Source organism: Trichosurus vulpecula, chromosome 1 (genome assembly GCF_011100635.1).
Source record: "Trichosurus vulpecula isolate mTriVul1 chromosome 1, mTriVul1.pri, whole genome shotgun sequence".
In the NCBI taxonomy this organism is placed as follows: domain Eukaryota; kingdom Metazoa; phylum Chordata; class Mammalia; order Diprotodontia; family Phalangeridae; genus Trichosurus; species Trichosurus vulpecula.
This window is the reverse complement of record NC_050573.1, coordinates 5,679,655-5,701,559: the sequence shown is the minus strand read 5'-3', so window position 1 is coordinate 5,701,559 and position 21,905 is coordinate 5,679,655. Positions and strand designations below refer to the sequence as shown.

The 21,905-nt window shown below is 44.5% G+C and overlaps 1 protein-coding gene across 2 annotated transcripts; it reads right to left on the bottom strand.

Moving 5' to 3' along the window:
* Positions 1-5,259: 5,259 nt before the first annotated feature.
* Positions 5,260-19,649, bottom strand: LOC118853821 (zinc finger protein 454-like). 2 transcript variants are annotated; one of them, XM_036764041.1, is made up of 4 exons: positions 18,827-19,633; positions 16,350-16,531; positions 15,724-15,819; positions 5,260-10,458 (listed from the first exon to the last, which is right to left on the bottom strand). In XM_036764041.1, exons 2-4 carry the CDS (start codon positions 16,516-16,518, stop codon positions 9,230-9,232), a joined length of 1,494 nt encoding a protein of 497 aa, XP_036619936.1. In that variant the 5' UTR covers positions 16,519-16,531; positions 18,827-19,633; the 3' UTR covers positions 5,260-9,229. The 2 variants fall into 2 exon arrangements, with proteins under 2 accessions (XP_036619936.1, XP_036619945.1); XM_036764050.1 differs by having other exon boundaries at positions 6,254-10,458; positions 19,605-19,649.
* Positions 19,650-21,905: the final 2,256 nt, after the last annotated feature.

The following is a 21,905-nucleotide window of genomic DNA, read 5'->3' as shown; positions in this document are numbered from 1 at the left end:
AAAACAAAAACAAAAGAAAATTGGTTTCCTATTGTATCAGTAAAGTAAGATTCATGACCTCGAGGATGTCCATGAACATGCCTGTATGGTTCGGAATCACAAAGTGTGAGAAACTCTCCAGGTAGAAGACAGAGGAAGTATAACATTTATTTAAACTCCAGAGGCTCAAATCCAAGAACAAATGCCTCCAATTTGATATATGCTATGATAATATATATGCTTTTATACATACATATATATGCAATTATATGCTAATGATATAGTAATTATATTCCAAAACCAGTGTATTAGGAGGGCAGAGTTTATAATCTCAAAGAGGATCATATATATGTCTGAAAGGTTCGGAACCGCCGGATATAAGAAACTCTCAAAGTAGGAGGCAGAAGAATCAAAGCATATATTTAGGCTCCACAGTAACCAACCCATGAACCAGCATCCCCATTTTGATATATTGATCAAAAGCTTCCAGGCCCAATAAGTACGCCTTACAAGAGTAACCAGGAGGCCACAGAGAAGCATGATGGTGTACAGCAAAACCATATACATGCTTCCCCTCTATGGTAAAAAGATTACCCACTGGCCTCAAGTCCTTGTTCAGCTTCCTCCCATAGGTCAGCTCTGCTACTGGCAGCTCCTGCTTCAGCTTTGGCTGTGGCTGTGGCTGTAGCTGTACCAGCCTCTGGCTCCAATGGAAGCTGTTTTTAACCATCCGGCTTCTTCGGGCGTGTAAGGTACGCCAGGGAAAGCACAGGTTCTTTCAGTCTGCTTAAGCAAGGTGAAGGGGTTGACCGGGAAAGCACAGGTTCTTTCCATCAGCTTAAGCAAGGGAAGCAAGGTGAAGGGGCCGACAAGCTTACTCCAACCCAACATACAAACAGCATTCAGTTCAGGGGAAAAAGCCAAACTAGTCAAGGGCACTTGTTGACTAAGTGCTAAGGAGCCCATTTTTGGTTGCCAACACAACCAGTAAGCCCACCTCAGTGTAGCAACAAGGAAATAATAACACAGTATTTTAGCAAGGAATCAAGTCATCCTGTAACCTTCCTCCTGCCCCTGCTAGAGCATTCCTGTAAGCAATCACTCATGAATCCTAACTGTCTGCTTGCCTGCATTCTCTCCCCGATCAATTCTCTGATCTCTGCAGCTTCCTGGTTTCCACTCTCCACTCCACACTCTTTCTGCAGCTCCACAGTCTCATTCTCCTTGGGCTGAATTCTGAATTCTAGCTTCTCTTCTGACTTGGGAATTCTCAATTCTCAGTTGTCAATAGCTCCCTTTTGGGCATACGTACTCTTTTGGGGGGCATGAGGGCTTCATGCCCAATTGTCAAAAGGGCATGAGCCTGAGGCTTAGTGCCCAGTGAGTAAAGGGATTAGGCCTGCCTACAAACAAACCTCTAAGCTTCCCTTAACTGGCCCCACTTGAGGTCTATAGAGTGGGTGAGAAGGGGTCTTTAATCAATGATTGGTATCACAAAGGTGTGGGCCTGCCCCTTATCAGGCCTGCCTGAGGCCAAATCAATGGGCAGGAAAGATCTTTCGCTTACTGACTGGCCTTCCACCTATCTTGGAAGGAAACGAATCTTAAAGAGCTATAGCTTTGGGGGTCAAATAGAAGTCACCCCCTCACTATCTTTTTTTTTAAGATCAAGAGGATTTTATTTACAATAGAATGGGACTACATTTTCTTCCCTATTAATTTTTTTTTTACTTTTTAAAATCATTTATTTTTAACATTTAAAAAAAATTGAGTTCCAAATTCTCTCCCTTCCTCTTGCCCCTCCCCCACCCATTGAGAAGACAAACAATATGATATCAATTAACATGTGAAGTCATGCAAAACTATTTCCATATTAGCCATGTTGCAAAAAGATGAAAAGTAAAAAACATCAAGAAAGTGAAAAAAGCATGCTTAAATCTGTACTTGGAGTTCTCTCTCTGGAGGTAGAGAGCAAGTATTTAATGATCTATCTATCTACCTGTCTGTCTATCTATCTAATATGGTGACACAAGGGTTTTCACTGACCATAATAAATGCTGGACTCTGTATGTGCTGATGACAGCTGGGTGGTGCTGATGGGGTACAGGCCCCAAACAGAGACCTTTTATCCTAACCCAAAAAGGCCCATTTGTCTATAGGCCCTAGAAGAAACCCCTACCTTGAATTCTCCTTGAATCTTCCCTGCTTGATCTGGCCTTGGCCTGTGGCTATATCCTTACATTATCATTAGGCCCAAATCTCTACCTAAGCCTTGCCCTCTATTGATACTATCTATATGTATGCCTTCAGTTACTTCCCAACCTTGATATCAATGTGCATGCCTTCAGCTACTTCCCTGCCCTTAAACCCATTCTCTTGGTTCCTGGAGTTTGACCTCATCCATGGACTCCTCCTCAAGACCCTCCCTGAACCCCTCCTCTAGTCACCCCAGACCACCCCTCAATCTCTCCCACAATCTTTTCTGTATTTAAATCTCATCCAGCTTCCAAAAAGGGCGCAGATTCCTTAAGAGTCTAGCCAATGGCATGGCTTTTTGAGGATCTGGCCAATATAGCTCATCCCTAATAAACTTTGTCTTTTTTCTTTGACTAAGAAGGCTTGAGTCGAATTCTTTCGGCAGGACCCGGCGTGTAGGTATTTTGGAGTCTCGAGCACCCCTAGAAACCTATGGTTCCCTACCTATCATCATTTTGCTTAAACCTCTTCAGTGTAGTGGATAGAATGCTGGGCCTGAAGTCAGGAAGACTCATCTTTGTAAGTTCAAATCCAGCCTCAAACACCTACTTAGCTGTGTGACCCTGAGCAAGTCATTTAACCCTATTTGCCTCATCTGTAAAACGAGCTGGAAAAGGAAATGGCAAACCACTCTGGTGTCTTTGTCAAGAAAACCCCAAATAGAGTCATGAAGACTCAGGCATGAGTAAAAAACAATTAAACAACAAGGGTGTATGTGCTGGGGTACGGGGGGGGGGGGGGGGGGGGGGGAATCAAGGCATGTCTGATCTTTGTCTTGGACAAAGAACCATGATCACAGGCCTAGATAGAGGGACTAAAAGAAAGGCTTTAATCTAATAATCTGAGTGCATTATTCGTAGCCTCTGGGTATCACCAAAAGACTGTCACCCTGCCTAGACCAGAGAAATGATTTTAGTCACTATATCCCAGGAGATCCTGGCTGAGACAGTCATCAACTGGTCCTGAAATGATGTAACCCAGAAAAGTGAAAACAGGGAGCAAAGTGGAGCAACAACCAGTGGAAAGACAGTCGTAGTATGATGCGGAGAAGCTGAGAACAAGAGGCAGAGGGATCAGAAGAGATATCACACATCCGGGGAGGGAGCAGCCACTTCTCAACATGCAGCCCCCATTCCGGCCCAGGCAAGAAAACAGAGTTCAGGAAGCTGCCAACTCAGGACAAAGAATATGATAACATTGGCATAAGACACGGGCCTCCATGCAGCACATGGAGACATGGGCTGCCTCCCTGTGTGTCCTGGCACATGGGTATCTACTGTGGGGGTGCCACAACCCATCACAATCCAGACATATGTGTTTACATACACATGTGCATACACACAGCTATGTGTGCATATATGCATATGGTCACATCCATGTGTGTGCAACACATACTATACACAGAAATATGTGTGTATACACATACCAGCCCACACATATCTATATGTGTGCATACACATACGTGAAGGTACACACACACACACACATATACGTGTGTATATACACACACAATTTCTCTCATAGAACATAATGTCTCTGAGAGCAAGAATGATTCATTTTCATCTTTGTATACCCCCTGCATCTAGCACAGTACCTAGCATACAACAGGCATTAATAAATGAGTTTTGACTGAAAAAAAAGTGTTGATTGGTCATCTTGTCATTATCCGTGAATTCCAGAATCTGATCATAACCTCATCATTCTGTCTCTAACAGTGCCTTATGCCTCCAGACCAGCTCCTCATGCCTCACCAACTACACTCATTTCCAATGTCTCTGGCTTCTCCATCATGCCTCCATAACCCTAAATTCACCATTGGGAAAACTCATCATCTTGCAAGATCCAACAATACTTGGAACTCACGATTCATGACTGATTGAAGGATGGAGCCATCATCTCCTCACCTCCATTTAAGAAGAGGGGATAGGACAGATCTCTTCAGATACTTCACACTCTCTCATCTGGCAGTACTCATTTTGGCTTCTCTATGCCAAGTATGCCCCCCTTCCCCTCTTTTTCAGCTTTCTTTTCTGTGTTGTCTTCCATTAAATCAGAAGCTCCTTGAGGTCAAGGACTCCTTTCTTTTTCATATTTGCATCTCTAGCACTTAGCACAGTATGTGACACATAGTAAGTGCTTAATGTTTACTACAACTATGACTCTTCCCAAACCTATTCTTCACCTTCACCACGACTTATAATCCTTCCACCATATTTTCCAAGGCCCTAACCCTTGCTCTGGTTTCACTCTCCTGTCTTCCCAATTGTGACCTTTTAATTAACCAGTTCAACTCTACATTTGCCTTTACTCTTGAATCCCTTATTCCCTTGTCCTGATGCCACTCCCATTTTACCAATCCCTAACCCTAGATTACACTCAACATCCACATCCTTGTGTTGAACTGAAAGGGGTGGCACAGGGATGGGGGATAAGAAAGCAGGCTCCTATGGTTACACCATAGGATTGTGTAAGAAAACTAAAAAATGGGAAGGGGCCAAGTTGTGAAGAGCTTCAAATGCCAAATACAGGGGTTTGTATGGTACATGCACAGATCCCATCAGCTTGCTCAGCTGATGCAAACTCTCCATGTGGAGGATGATGGGAAGACAGTATCCACAAAAAACATGTTACATAAGAGAAGTGACTTGCAGACACCAGCCAGTAGAATGTGGTTGGCTAACCACATGCTTGGGAGAAGTCTTTTTCCATTGGCTATGTAGATAAAAAGATGGCATCTTCAATGATTATAGTTTCATATATAGTGCTTTTTTGTTGTTGTTCAGTCATTTCAGTCACGTCCAATCCTATTTGGGGTTTTCTTAGCAAAGATACCAGAACAGTTTGCCATTTCCTTCTCATTTTACAGATGAGGAATTGAGGCAGTTAAATGACTTGTCCAGGGTCACACAGCTAGTAAATGTCTGAGGCCAGATTTGAACTTAGGAAGATGAGTCTTCCTGACTAGGCCCAGCGCTCTGAGCACTATGCCACCACTTAGCTGTCCATATGGTGCTTTAACTTTTGCTAATTCTAGTGCCTGTCTCTGTTAATTATATCCTATTATTCCTGTATATAGCTTGTTTACACGTTGTCTCCCCCATTAGATACAAGCTCTGTGGAGGCAGGGCCTGGCCCATAGAAGAGAGAGGCATTTTGGAAAGACATAGGGCACAATGTTTCATCAGAAAGTGAGAATCTAAATACCCAATAACCCATTTGTAAGGTTTCTCTTCAATACCAATTCCAAGGTGTTCAACAAGGTGACCCCCCTGGGTGAAACTTTTTCCATAGTCAATTCCATTCAAACCATTTATTAAACACTATGTGCAAAACATTTTACTAGATCCCAGCAAAAAATACCAAGATTAGATAATACATATGCTCTATGATCACAAAGCTTAACACCCAGCAAGCGAGTTGGACACACACAAAATACAAAATAACCTTAGGCAGTAGGTACTACAGGTATGGTAGTCACCATTATACAGAAGATAAAGCATGCTCGGGGGGCTTAAGTAACTTGCTCAGGGTTACACTGTATATGTCGAGGGTAGGAGACAAGCCCAGCTCTCCACTCATCAAGCACTGAGTCCATTAATACTCTGTCTTGACCTACTGGGCTATAGGCTGTAGGAACAGGAAGGAGGAGACATGAAATATATCGTGAGACAGTAGAGATGACAAGATATAGTGACTAATTAGATATGAGAAGAAAGAGAGAGTAAAGAGTCAAAAGCAATGGTAGTTTTCCTACATGGGAAAGTAGGGAGATAAGGGTGTGATTAACAGAAATGGTGATACTCATCTTAAGTTCCAGAGATCATGACTGGACATGAAGGGTCAGTGAGACCAGAAGCTCTGAGACCAAATGAGGCTCCCTAGGGGAAGAAGGGAGAGGCAAGGAAAGAGGGCAAAAGGTATATATAGATAGATAGATAGATAGATAGATAGATAGATAGATAGATAGATAGATAGATATAGATATAGATAGATAGATATATACATATATCTTGGAGAAAATATATATATATATCTTGGAGAAAATATATAGCTTAAGGGCTGAGGAAAAGATGAGCAAATGGGGACAGAGAAGTTCAGAGATTAACTAGCATGGTGTGGTGTAGTCCAGAGTGCTGGACTTACGCTGAGAAACCCAGAGTCAAATCCCACTATAAAGCTGGACTCGTTGGCAGAAGACAGGCAAAACTTGTAATCCCTAAGAGCCTCAGGTTTATAATCTGTAAAGTGAGGCTAATTATGCTTCCACAATTTGCTTCGTACAGTCATAGTGAGGAAGAATACTGCAAATCTTAGCAGGTTATCCAGACAAATGAGTGATTAGACTTAACATTAACCAAAAAGGTTGCAATATCTGAAGACATGGAGGTAGAATGTACTCAGAAGGAAAGGCTGGGTGGTGATGTTAAAAAAAAAAACATTGAGCCAAAGAATGATAAAAACCATAAGGGAAAAGGTCACTAGTTGGCAATTAGGAGGTCAATAATGACCATTAGGAGAGCCATTTTAGTAGAGAGGCCCAAAAGAAATCAGATTGCAAGGCTTTGTGGTGGTGAGGAACTGGAGGAACTCGGTATAGAGAGCTTATGCCAGAGGTTTGGAAGTAAAGGGGAGAAGGGAAGGGAGATGGTAGATGGATCAAGTGGAAGGTCAAAGGTAGGCTTTTTAAAGTACTGAAGCATGTTTCTAGGCAGTGTGGAATGGATCCATTGGGTGGCATGGTTTGTAGATGTAAGCACAAGAGACAAGACACAGCTGAAGCAATGTCCTAGAGCAGGGAGGTGGGGATGGGTTATTTGCCTTGGCAAGAAGTCAAGATTCCTCTTCTCCATGACTAAAGAAGGCAAGCATGATTAATTATTCTGTTAATTTTTGAGGACTGCAGCTACATATGAAAGCTTACTGAAATCCTTCTCCCACTCATAACTTTTCTTTTAATAAAGCATTTACTATATACAAAATTTTGGACTGAACTTTGACTTAATTGGTATAGGGAGCCCATAGCGAGGAAGACCTCTACACCAACACTGGTCATGAAACTCATAGTCTTACCCAGTTGCCTGGAGCACTGAGAAGCTGCGACTTGTCCAGCATCACCCAGCCAGGTGTCAAAGGCACCATGGTCTTCTAAGCTCTGAGATCAGCTCTCTCACTATACCACCGCCTCTATACATTATCAACAACCTTGAACAACAATACAAATAATTAAACTTGCTTTGCAACTATTACATTTAAACAAATGGAATTTAACCTACAAAATGCCATAACACCTTTTCGATCCAGCCTTCTATGTCTCCATCAGGATTCTTAGTTTTCCATTGATTCTCATTCCTATTTCTTCCTCTCATCTGATTACTAGGAGGTACTGTTCTCTTGGATCTTCATTTAGACACTCCGCATCATCCATACTTCCTTATATTCCTCAGAATTGCCAATCTTAATTGCAGGATAAAATTCCATCACACTTTTGGACCACAATTTATTTAACCATAAATAGACATTCATGCAGAGAATTGTTGGTATTCATTATTCTCACAAATCTCCTTGAAAGGAAAGCAAAATGTGTCAATGAAGATTAAGAAAGGATTGATAGATTGGCAATTAAGATATCACTGGTAATTTTTGAAAAAGCAGTATGCCGTAGTACAGAGGGTTTAGAAGCAAGTGAGAAGACAGGAAATGAAAATGTTGATTGTAGATGGTGTTCTCAAGGTGAGCCACAAGGGGAGATATAGGACAACTTCTATTGGTGATGGCCAGATCAAGTGAGAATATTTAAATATGGGGGAGACATGATTATGTTTGTAGCCAGTAGGGAAGCAACCAGTAGATAAAAAGAGATTGAAGAGAGTGGAGATAATAAGAGGAGGCATTTTGCTGGTGAAGTTGGGATAGAATGAGCTCAAGGATGCAGGCAGAGGGTTCGTTATAAATCAGATACAAATACAAACAACATCGAGGCAACACCTCACACTAGTAAAAATCAGCAAAAATAATTCGAAGCAGCAACACAATGTGCATGAAAGGGTGAAGGGGCAAGTATTCATTCATTGGCGGTGGAGCTGCAAACCTGTATCTCCTAAGAGAATAATTTGAGAATGTACAGTTACAAGTTACATTTACTATATTCTTAAGCCTTTTCTCCACTATGGATTCTTAGAATGAGAATCTCAGAATTGGAAAGGACCACAGAAGAAACCTACTTTAGACTATATGTGAACAGCAACTCCCCAAACATACCAACAAAATCCTCATTCAGACTGTGCTTAAAGGCATCCAGTGAGGGGTAACCAACTACCTGCCACTCAAGGCAACCCTGTCTACCAATGGATTGCTACCCTAATTGCCTAAATTTTCTTTTAAAACTTTCCTGACTGCCCTTAGTCCTACCCTTTAGGGACAAACAGAACAAATAGAATCCTTCTATGCCTTGACAATTATGACATCCCTCCGTAAGCTTTCTCTTCTCTGGCCTAGATATTCCCAGTCTGGAAGCCCTTCCCTATCCCACAGTTCTCTAGGGCTAGATGTGTTTAGAGGGGTTTCCCTCCACCTCCCAGGAGGGAAAGACTGCCTGTGTGACCTTGGGCAAATCACCTCCCTGGGCCTCAGTCTCCTCACTAGTAAAGAGGAGGATGGGCTAGATGGTCACTGAGGCCTCTTTTAGTTCTACATCTATGATTTATTGTAAGGTATTCTCTTTGGAGAAAAGTCTTCCCTTTATCATTATATTCATAAAGATTTTCTCCAGGATTAATTATCTGAAATTTACTAAATTTTATTTGCTGGGGAAGGGGCTTCCCACATTTATTATATTCATGTTTCTCTCCACTACGAATTATCTAATGTTAAATAAGCCCTGTGGCCTGAGTAAAGGCATTCTCTTACTCATTACATTCATAAGACTTCTCTCCAGTATGAATCCCTACTGCTGAATAAGGCATGAACTATAGAAGACTTTGTCAAATCCTTTACGTTAAGGTTTCTCTCTGTTATGAGTTCTCTGATGTCGGCTAAGTCCTGTGCTCCAGCGAAAGGCCTTCCCACATTCACTACATTTGTAAGGTTTCTCTCCAGTATGAATTATCTGATGTCGAATAAAGTGAGAACTCCTGCGGAAGGCCTTCCCACATTCATAACATTCATATGGTTTCTCCCCTGTATGAGTTCTACGATGACGAGTAAGGTGTGAGCTATAACGAAAGGTCTTCTCACATTGATTGCATTCATAAGGTTTCTCCCCAGTGTGGATTTTATGATGTTGAGTAAGGTGTGTAATCTGGCGGAAGGCTTTCCCACATTCATTGCATTTATAAGGCTTCTCTCCAGTATGAATTTTATGATGTCGACTGAGTTCTGCCCTCTGACAAAAGGCCTTCCCGCATTCATTACATTCATAAGGTTTTGCTCCAGTATGAGTTATCTGGTGTTCAGTTAATTCAGTATTCCGGAGGAAGGTCTTTCCACATTTATTACATTCATAAGGTTTCTCTCCAGTATGAATTTTCTGATGTTGAGTAAGGCCTGAGTTTTGACAGAAGGCTTTTCCACATTTACTACATTTATAAGGTTTTTCTCCAGTATGAATTCTATGATGTTGAATAAGGCCTGAGCTCTGACGGAAGGCCTTCCCACATTCATTACATTTATAAGGTTTTTCTCCTGTATGAATTCTATGATGTTGAATAAGTCCTGTGCTCTGACGGAAAGTCTTGCCACATTCATTACATTCGTAAGTTTTCTCTCCAACAGGTGTTCCATGCTTTTTGATAAGTTCTAAATTATAACTGAAGGATTTTCCATATTTATTATACACAGAAAATATCTTCTTTGAGCATATACTATTATATTTTCTTAGCTCTGAATACAGTCTGAAGCTCTTCTGCATGTCATACTCATGGAGACTTTTTTCAATCAATTCTCTCTGTTGTGGAAAAAGGGTTGGCTCTGGAGCAAAGCTTCTCCCATATTTATTATATTCATTTTTTCTTCCTTCATTGGGAGTTTTCCTTTGGATGAGTTTTATTTGTTTAGAATGTCTCTCCTCTAGGCTCAGCTGTTTCTCTAATCTAGCATCACATTCCCAAGAATATTTCAACTTAGAGACACAGACACCAGCTCGTATGAGTGTCTCATTGGATGATTCTTTTATAGAAATGGCCAGCTTTGGAGATGACTCTTTGACTTCAGGCCTAATATCCCAATCTGAAAGAAATAAAACATTTAAACAGACCTTGTTTCAGAATGTGTGCTTACTTCCCCTTTCTGTGTATTTGTAACACATTTTTGCCATTATTAAGATACAGTCAACATGTATTTTTTTTTACCTTGCATCACCTTTTATGTCTTCTCAGATTTCTCTTTATTTTTCATATCTGTCATTTCATACAGCATGACAATATCCAATTACATTCATATGCCACATTTTCTTCAGTTATTTGTTCGAAGGGGAATGAGGATGATTTCCCTCTTCATCCAACATGTAGGATGCAACTAGGGCCACTTTCATGTGGGCAGATCTTACTGACACCATGCTGAGGGCATAGTCCTAGTCATGTGATAATAAGGTTAAAGAGTGTGAGCAATTATGGAGCTCCTTCTGTGTGAGTGAATGCTTCCTAATCCACAGCTCTGCCACCGGGGCAACAGCATGCTTGTTTTCCTGTGGCACTACCAGCCTCTCAGGGGCTCGTTTCTAACTCTCTGTGCCAGCTGGTTAGGTGTACAGTCACATACTGTTATAGAGACCTACACTATTGCCTAACTATAGTCTGGGTCTGTGTATTGAGGATACTATAAAGGCCCTTAAAGGTCCCTCCAGTTCTCAGACTCTTTTTACTCAGGTAAGAAAAGTCCTTTGTGAACAGGCCCCCAGTTGAAGAGAAGGAAGAGAACTGGAGAAGAACACTTGGAGGAACTGGGGGGTAGGGGGAGGGGAGAGAGAATCGAAATGAAAGCTGCATCTGCAGTACTGGAAGGGATGTCACCTGGAAGGAGGACTCAGTTTGTTCTACTTGGCCCCAAAGGCAAGAACAAGAAACAATAAATGAGAGCAGAGAAGAAACAAATCTAGGCTTGGTCAAAAGAAAACATTTCTAACAATCAGATCTAACAAAAGTGGAGCTGGAAGCTTTGGCAGGCAGTTGGTCCCTCTGTACTAGACACACTCAAGTAAAAGCTAGGTGAACAATTCAATATCACATAAAGTGGATTATCTAGCTATGGGCAGAACAAGATGCCCACTCAGGCCCCTGCTCATCTCTAAGTCCCACGGTGTCAGGGCCACAGAAGAGCACTTTTCTGGGAATTCGGCACTATTTGAGTGGCCAGACTCAAAAGATACTCACTAATGGCTTGAGATGAACTCTAGTGAATGTTTCCAGGAGCTGCCCTTGGCCCTGTGCTGTCTGACACTTCCGGCAGTGACTTGGAAGAAAGCACACACAGTATTCCTGTCACTGTCACTGTTCTCTCCAGGGTCTCTTCCTACTGACCTGACCCTCCATTTTAGTCACCTTTGCTGGTTCATCATCACCCATATCTCACATCTGTATCCTCACCAGCCTAGTCCAGGTCTTCACTGCCTCTCACTGAGAAGTCCTATTAAAATCACTTGCACATCTACATACAACTGGCAAAAACCAGAAGTGATGGAAAGAGAAATATAATTTATAACAATGACAAAATTTACCAAGTACATAGGAATTGAGCTACTTGGACACAGAAGAACCATGGATAAAGACAATGAATGAAAAACTAAACATAAATATAGAAATTATTAAACAAATGGGGAAAAAATGGCAGAGTAACAAGAAGCACAGAAAGATTCCCCTGCCACCTCAATTCTTCCAAACAGATGTTACATGGAACATTCCAGCCCAGGGAGAGCTAGAGACCTCTAAGGCAAGAAGATGACTCAGATCCAGCACAGAGAGGCCTAAACTTGGACAGAGTACAGCAACAGGTGTCCACTGGGAGCTCTGTCATTCACTACCCACTTCCAGGTCACAGATCCAGGGCATGTGCCAAAGAGCAATACTGCGGGTCTGCTGTGTACCAGGCAGGGAGCAAGTACAGAGGCCAGAAGCAGCTGAGTAGTTCTGACCCCAAGACTGAGTGGTGTTCTCATTTCCAGTTTCCAGCCTAATCTGGAGTCTACAGCAGAACAACCAGGGCATGAATCCCAGACCAAAGGGAGGCCAACGGTTCTGTCCCCATTAACCATAAGGAGCTTTCTGGATGCCTAAGACTAGCAGAGACTAGCAGCAGTCTACTGGAACTTCAGATGGGGCAAGCCAACAGATGCTCTGACCCAAACCAGGTCAAGAACTCATAGAGCTCTGACCAGGAGGCCAGCAATCAGGCTTTGCCCTGGTTCAGTCCACTCTGAGAACACTAAAAGCTTGCAGGTCCCCAGCCTTAGCTCTCTCTTAAATCCTGGAACACTCAATACTCCAATAAAAGCAGTAACAGAAATAGTCTAGCCATTCCTCCAGAAGTGTGCAGAGAATGGCCCTAAAATAAAGTCTAAAGCCAAGAAACAGGCTAGAAGAATGAGCAAAAAAAAAAAGAGTCCTACCATAAAAAGCTATAGTGGTAACACTCATGATACAAACACAAAGATCACCATCATAGCCAACATTTATTTATATAGCACTACTATGTGCCACACATTGTTCTAAGCCCCACCTTGCTGCCTGTTAACACACACAAAAAAATGAATGACTCCAAAACATCTATAAGCAAAGCCTCAAAGAAAAACATGGCTTGTACACAAATTCAACTAGAATTTTTGGAAAGGATGAAGCAAGATTTGGGGGAAAAAACGAGTTAAACTATTTTTATAAATGAAAGCTATGGAAAAAAAATTAGAAAGGGAATTAACAGGTTAGCACAAAAGATGAAAAACCTTGCCCAAGTAACAAACTCCCTCAAAATTAGAATGAACCAAATAGAAGCCAAAGGATTTTATCAGACATCAAGAAATATTAAAACAAAATCAAAAGACTGAAAAAAGAGAAGAAAATGCAACAGCAAAAACAACTGACATTAAAAAAAAATGAAGAAATATAATTCAAGAATCGTTGTACTACTTGAAAGCTATGAGCATAAAAAGAACAAAGATATCATATTTCAAAAAATCACAACAGAATACTGACCAAATCTCTTAGAACCAGAGGGCAAAGTGGAAATAGAAAGAATCTACCCTCCTAAAAGATACCCCAAAATGAAAATGCCCAGGAATATTATACCCAACATCCAGAGGAGGGAGCAAGAGGGAGGGCAAATTAAGGGAGGGAATGACTAATTCTAAGCAAAACAAACTATCTAAGGACATACAAAACTATTTAGAACAGCTCTTTTGAAAACTGAAGGCATGTTCTTCAGTTGGGGAATGGCTAAACAAGTTGTGGTATATGACTGTGATGGAAAACTTACTGTGCCGTGAAAAAGGAGGAAGGGGATAGTTTCAGAAAAACCTGGGAAAGCCTGTACGAACCGATGCCAAGTGAAGTGAGTAAAACCAGAAAAACAATTTATTCATCAACAAGAGTATCATAAAGGCAAACAGTTTTGTAAGACCTAGGAACTCTGATCAGTGTAATGACCAACAACAATTCCAGAGGACTCATGAAAAAACACACTGCCCATCTCCAGATAGAGACGTGAAGGGCTCAAAGTGCATAATAAGAAATAAGGAAGTAAGTGGGGGGAGAATGGCCAGTGTAGAAATTTATATGGTTAGTCTAACAGGGGTTTTGTTTTTCTTTCTTCTTAATTGGGAAGACTTGGAGAAGGAAAGAAGGTGGATTTTTACTGATTCAAAAAAATTAATTTTAAGTAATTAATTTTAAATAAAGAAATAAGCAAATAGTGAAAGATCTACTACCCATAGTTAGGAAAAGCTAATGTAGTAATGATGGCAATACCAATCAAATTAATTCATACAACTATCATGACACAAATCTAAATATTACCAGGCTCCTTAACATGGAATTAAACAAAATGATAAGAAAATACATGTGGAGAAATAAACGAAAAAGAACATGAAGAGGAATTATGGACAAGAGGGAGACAGGGAAAAGGTGGGACTCACTCCAACAAACAAGAAATTATTGAAGACAAAATAGATGAATGTAATTAAATAAAAATTTTGCATGCAAAAAGTCAGTGTCTCTATGCTAAAAAAGAAAACTAGGTTGGGAAAAAATGCCATAAATATTTCTGCTAAATACCTGACATTTAAAAACTAAAGGCAGTGATACAAATTGTAAGCACCACAGATGCATTTCACAAAAAATAAAAGGTGAAAGCATACAAAGATTCACTTCTTCCACAAAACAAAATCTCTGGCAATGAAATACAAAAGAAAACAACTCTGGCACACAAATGAATGAAGATGTTTTGAAGTGTCTTGAAGATGTTTCTAAAATGTTAAGGTTAAATGGCAGTCAAGCTACAAAGCATCACCTGCTAAGCTGAGAACTGGGGTTGTCTACCTGAAAAGCTGTATGGTTATAGGAACCACGGCCTCTGACAGTGCACAGAGTGTAGAATGGAGTTAAGGAAGACCTGAATTCAAATCCAGACTCAGACACTGAGCAGCTGTGCGACCCTGGGCAGGTCACTTAACCTCTGTCTGCATGAGTTTCCTCCACTGTAAAATGGGAATAATAGCACCTCTACCCTAGGGCTGCTGTGAGGATCAAATTAAATAATATTTGTAAAGCACTTGGCACAGTGCCTGGTGCTCTATAAACGCTAGCTATCATTGTCATCATCATCCCCAACATCCTCATCCTTGGGCTGGGTCCCGAGGGTGTGACTGAAGGGAAATAAAGACTTCCTTTTACCAGAGTTACAGCAACTTCCTCTATGATAACAGAAGAACACTGAATCGAATGGGCCAAATGGCGAGGTCACAGCTGAACAAAGCCCCTCCCCCCATCCTTCCTTACAGATTCAAAGAGAAGTGGAAGGAGGAAATACCCAACATCAGCTGTTCCATATACAAGGCTGGGACACAAAATTAAAAAAAAAATGATAAGGGCAATATAATCCTGATAAAGACACAGAGAAACGGACAGAAGGGGACAAGGAGACAACCAGACCTTTTCTTATTTTGTTCAGGTTACTACATACATTTTGAAAAGGAAGAATACATTATCCCCAGGGAGATATGGCAGCTTAGGCAGTATGTTCTGTGTTCTGACCTAAGGGCATGCCCCAATCCTTGGCCTGTAAGGCTCTTTTGTCCAATGGGAAAGCCTGGGAGCTCGTCTTGCCCCCAGTCCTGGCACACCTACTCTTTCTCTCTGGCAGCTTAAGGTCCCAGGTGTCAATAACGGGGTGTTCTCCAGATTCATGACATTCACAAGAGTGTCTTGGATCTACCTCCCAGGTGAAGCTTTTCAAGTGCTAAACTACCCTGAATAACCTTACTCCCAGTGAAGGGTCCCCCAAACTCACCTGCACAGCTGCTTCCTGGGACTCCACCCTTGGGCCACCAAAGTGCTCCACCTTGCTCCAGCTGACAGATCACGTCCGGTTTGGAAACAGCAAGGCCTGCTCGTTGGGAATGGCAAAGAGGTGGGCACTGAGGGTCACTTCCAGATTCCATCCTTCTCCTACCCCCAACCCTTCCAGAAGCCACAGGCAAGAGACGGAGACCAGCAGCAGGGGAAAAGACTCCTTAAGACTGCTCTGGTTGGTGCTCTTAGGAAATACTGGGGAATGCGTCATGGAGTGGCACAGGGCTGGGTTGTTCACACTCCCCACTGACAGGATGGGGACCCCAGGTATCTGTACTGGAACTTGAGGGAGACTCTGCCTTGAGCAAACAGCAAGTAGGGGAAGCCCAAATTCAGGAACAACAAAATAAGTTGATGGTTTCTAGTTCTAAAAATCAAATACCTTTCATCTGGAACCATGGAGCATGAAGGCCCTGGCTCCTAGCCACAGAAGGATTAGCCCCATGTGGTCTCTGCAGGTCCAACTATAACTGCTAAACCCCGATAACTCTCCACAGCATTCACCAAAGGAGGAAGCAAAGACCCTTCCTGGGCAGAGCCCAGGTCCCAGAAGAACCTCCTTACCCAGGCACACCAGGTTCCTGTAGTTCTCCAGCATCACCTCACGGTACAGCTCCTTCTGAGCAGGGCCCAGGTGTCCCCACTCCTCCCATGTGAAGTCCACGGCCACATCCTTGAAGGTCACTGACTCCCGAAACACCAAAGATGCTTGCCCAGCTTGCCCAGCAGTCATCCTTCATGTGGATCTGAGGAGAAGCAAAGGTGGCAGGACAGTTAGGGAGACTACTCACAGTATCTGCGCATCAGGGTTCAAAGTCAACGTTTACCAAGCACTCAGCAAGCACCTCAGTTGGTGTGAGATTCTGAATCACGTCAAGAGTAAAAATGGGTCACAGCTACACAGGACTTTTCAACTTACAAAGTGCTCTGGCAACAACAGTCTTGTGAGACTGGGGCTGCAAGGACTTGTTCTCCCCACTGTACAGATGAGAAAACTGAGTTTAAGAAAGGCTAACAGGAATGTTCCTGGTCACAAAGCTAGTCAAGTCTCTGAAACGTGACTCCAATTTTTCACCCTGCTCCATAGCTCAGGCACCCTTCTTAGCTGCCTCCCCAAAGGAGCCCATGGGAATCCCCACAATCATCCACCTGAAATGCCAAACTGAAATACTGTATTCAGAAGGGCCACACTGACATCAGAGGAAACAGCACCCTCTCCATTAAGAATCAGGAATCATTTTTATCGGAAAGCAAACATACACCACTGTAATTTCTTCCTAACTGCACAATTTCAGATTAATTGAAACAGTTATGAGCACAACCCATCCAAGTCCCTTTGACCTAAAAAATTAAATCTAACAAAAATATTCTAGTCAAACACCAGGAATTAATAAAGTACAGAATTGTGGAATTTCAGAGGTGAAAGTGACTTCAGCAACTAAGAATAAGAATTCACACCAGCACCAGCCCGTGCTTGAAGAATTTTGGTGAGGAGGAGCCCAGGACTGCTCCGGGGCCTCCAAGTTTCACTAAGTCTTTCCAGATATGCCTCATTCCCAATTACCTCTGAACAAATAACAAGCATGCAGTGACTGATCACAGTGTTTCAGCACCGGAGCACCAGGGACACAAAGAAAGGGAAAACTAGTCAATGCTCTCAAGGAGGTGACATTAGGGGTGGAGGAGACATGAGGATGTACATGATTAGGTGCATCAGCAGCAGACGGAAGGACATCTTGGAGAGGAAGGTGCTGGCATCTGGGAGAACTAAGACTGGCTGCATCTAGAGAATAATTAAACCCATAGGGATTAATAAGATCAGAGTGAGAGAGCAGACAGCAAAGAGAAGAGGCCTAGGACAGAGCCCCAGGGGACACCTTCCTATACCAGGCACAATATGGAAGAAGATCCAGCAAAGGAGACTAAGAAGGAGCAGTCTTGTAGGCAGGAGGAGAGCCAAGAGCAAAGGGCCTTACCCAACCCCCATGGGAGACAGCATCAAGGAGGAGGTTGTCAGCAGAGTCCAGAGCTGCAATGGGAGCAAGAAAGAGGAGCCCTGCAAAAAGGCCATTGGATCGGTCAGTTAGGAGGCCAGTGGTGACTTTGGAGAGGACAGATTCAGCTGAATGGGGTGAAGCTAGATTGCAGAAGGATGGGGGGGAGTGGAGAAGAGAGAGGGGAGAGAGAGAGGAGAGGGGGAGGGAAAGAGAGAGAGAGAGGGCGTGTGACAGAGAGAGGAGAGGAAGAGAAAGAGGAGGAAAAGAAGGGAGGGAGGGAGAGGAAATGGAGAGAGAAAGAGAGAGGAGAAAGAGAGGAGGGAGGAAGAGGATGAGGAGGAGGAAAAGAAGAAGAAGAAGAGAGGGAGGGAGAGAGACAGAGAAGGAGAGAGAGGAGGAGAGAGAGAAGAGGAAGAGGAGAAGGAGAAGAAGAGGGGGAGGGAGAGGGAGAGAGAAGGAGAGAGGAGAGGGAGAGGGAGGAAGAGGAGGAGAAGAAGAAGAGAGGGAGGGAGGGGGAAGGGGAGAGAGAGAAGAGGGAAGAAGAGGAGGAGGAGAAGAAGAAGAGAGGGAGGGAGAGGAGATGGAAAGAGAGAGGAGGGAGAGATGGAGGGCGGGAGGGAAGGAGAGGGAGAGAGAGGACATCACGGCACTGAGGGGCTTTTCAGGGTTTAGCTGACAAAAGGGGGGAGAGATGGGACCCTTGCTCTCCAGGATGACTGAGGCCAAAGGGTGTTTGATGAAGACTGGGAAGGACTGGATAGGGATGGCTGATGGAGCAGACGGGAGCGGGGCTGCCCTCCTTCTCCTCTTCCTCCCTGCCCTATCCTTGCCAAGGTCAGCACAATCGTCTCCATTTCCCAGGCCTGCCCCAAGGGTCACCCCAACGCCTCCATCTTTCTCCCCTCCCCCTCCTCCCAGTCCCCCCCGCCGGCCTCATCCTCTCATCCAACCCGAAGGTTGTAAAGCGCTGCGCACAATGCGTGGTACACAGTAGACGTTTAATAAATGCTTCTTCCCTTCCCTTTCTCCTGGACTACTGAATACCTTGTAAGTGGCCAGATGAAAACAGAGAGTGGGAAGACGCCCCACCCCCCCAGGTCCTGGCTCTCAGCCGGGCCCTTCCTTCACGGACCATCCTGGACAGTCACTGCCGGACATTCCTGGACAGGGGCAGGCCGCCCTCACACACTAACGGCGAGCTCTGGGGAAGGCCAGGGGCCCGGTCAGGGGCAGACTTCCAGCCCCCGCTGTCATTCAGTCAATCAACAAACATTTATGACCGTCCGGTCGTGTGCCGGACACTGCGGCCCAGGATACGACGGCCAAAGGGGGCCTGGCCAAGGCCTTCCTCGAGGGCTTTCCATTGGGGGAGGGGAGGGAGATGAGTGAGCTGAAGGACTCCTCATGTATTAAGCACCGACTGTACACACAGGTACTGCACACACTACAGACCGAAGGTCCCGGAAGGGCCGCACGACCGGACACTGCAGTGGCCAAAGAACCCTGCGAGCCCCTGAAAAGCCCCCGTTTGGGCCATGCGGTGAGGTGGGCAGCCGGCTGGCGCGGGGGGGAAGACCCAAGTTCAAATCCAGCTTCGCATACTCAGGAGCCGTGGGGCCCCGGGCCGGTCACTGAACATCTGCCGGCCTCATTTTCTCCAACTGTAAAGGGGGAGGGGAGTGCTAACATGGCCTAAGCGTTTAGCACAGCGCCTGGTACACAGCAGGAGCCCCCTCGGTGCTTGGGAGGACGAAGGAGGAGGGGCGGACGTGGCGGAGCGCGCGGGGGGCACGAGCCCCGCGGCGGCGCCCTCTCCACTCACCCAGCAGGGCCGCTTCTTCCGGCCAGCCTTCAACTCAGGGCCGCTCACGGAGGGGGCGGGTGAGAGGGAGAACAGAAGCTCTTTGATTGGCTGCAGTCGCTCCCGGACTGGCCAATGGGCACAGTCGCTCGCGGAAGAGGCGGAGCTCCCCGAAGGCCCTGGGGTGGCCGAGGCTCAGGGCCGGGAGTACCGCCCACCTTCTCCGCCCTTGGGCTCGTCCTCGGGTGCGGCCAGGGACACAGGACTGCCGGATTCGGCCCCCGGGGCGGCCGATATACAGCGGAGCCAAGGAGGCCGAGAATAAAGCGGCGACCGGAAGAGGCTGACGACCGTAAGGCCGCGGGGCGGAAGTGACATTTGCGCCTTCCTGGGCGCCCCCCCCCCCCATCTATGGCAACTTCAGTGATTGGCAGGAGAGCGGGGGATGGGGCGGGGAATCGGGAGTCCAAGAAGGCCTCTGTTGCCCCCTTGGGGCTGGGCGGCCCCGCTGTGCCGTGGCAGGCCTCCACACTCCCTCCCTCCAATCTAACTTCCTTCCTTCCTTCCATCCATCCATCCATCCATCCATCCACCACCGTATGCCAGACACTGTGCAAGGCGAAGATGAAACAGCCCCTGTCCTCGGGTAGCTTCGATGAGAGGCCTCTGTCAGGGGAATGGGGAGCCAGGCGCTCTGCTTACCACCGACCCACACTGATGGGGCCAGTCCCCTGACCTCTCTGGACTGGTCAGAGGGGCACCGTTCCTACTTGGAGAGCAGGCCCAGAAAGCTGATGTTCAAGGCCGCTTCTCACCAGCTGTGTGACCCTTCTGTTGACCTGGGGTACAAAGAAAGGCTGCCCTCCGGGAACTTCCATTCTAATGGAGGAGATAACGTGTCAATGCCTACGTGCAAACAAGACTGCCCACGGTCCATGGGCAGTAACCTGGGGCGGGGGTGGTGGCGGTACATGGACACCAGAAATGGGTGAAATAATCCATGAGGTATGGCGGGTGGTGGCTGAATGTGTGGAGAAAAGAGGGAACGGTTTGGAGGGGAAAACGGTGAGTTCTGTCGTGGCCAATAGTGTAAGATGTCTACAGGCATCCCATGTGAACTGTTCAGCTGGTAGCTGCTGATGCGGCACTGTAGCTCAGGAGATAAGAATGTGACTGGACATATAAGGATATGGATCATCTGCATAGAGTTGATAATTGAATTCATGGGAGCTAAGGAGATCTCCAAACAAAATAGTGTAAAAGGAGAAAAAAGAGCCAAGGACTGGGAGACACAGGCATTTAATGGGTGATACGGGTGAGAATCCAGCAAAGGAGACTAAGAAGGATCGCTCACATGGGCACGAGAACCGAGAAAAGGCAGTATCAGGAAAACCTAGGGAAAAGAGAATATCTGTGAGGAGGTGACCGATAAAGGAGATCACTGTAACGAAACCCAGGAGGAGAGATGATCAACAGTGTAAAACGTTACATGGAGGTCAAGAAGAATCAGGGTTGAGAAAAGCCTATTAGATTTGGAAATCAAGAAATAATTTTAAGACAGCAGTACTAGTTGAGTGATCGATCAATCGTTAAACCTTTATTAAGTGCCTACTGTGTGTTGATTCTTCTCATTTCATCCGCATCCATTCAGATTTCCCCATTCCTCTGAAATTTTTGTACATACTGGTCCTTTTCCCACTTATGTTGTCTCTTTGGGATACAGCCCTAGAAGTGGTATTGCTGGGTCAAAGGGTATGCACATTTTTATAGCTTTTTGGGCGTAGTTCCAGATTGCTCTACAGAATGGCTGGATCAATGAACTGAAACTTTAAAGAGGAACAAAAGAAGATGGAGACAATGACATTGACAAAGGCAATAACAGAGAACTTGGTTAGAAAAGGGAGGTTAGACTTGGTACTTCACAAGCTTTAATTCCATGAGGAATACGGAGATTAAGGAAGAAATAAGTCTATAGACCACGAATCAAAGAATAAAAGCTTTAATTCCATGAAGAATCTAGAGATTAAGGGAGGAAGAAGCCTATAGACCATAAATCAGGAATAAAATATCAGCATAGACAGAGAGGGAAGAGAATTCATGAAGAGAATAAGGTAAAGAGCTACTTAAAAAAAAGTGAGGGGGGGAGAGTGGGAAAACTAACGAAAGAAATTAAAGGACAGAAGAGGAGCTGATATTTTGAACTAACCACTTAAGAGAGGGAAAGGGGGAAAATGAATTAAATAGCCAAATAAAAGAAACCAGTGTCAAGTGAAACTCTAAAACCAGGGTCAGAGTTAACAAATAGCAGTTGCTATAAAAGAA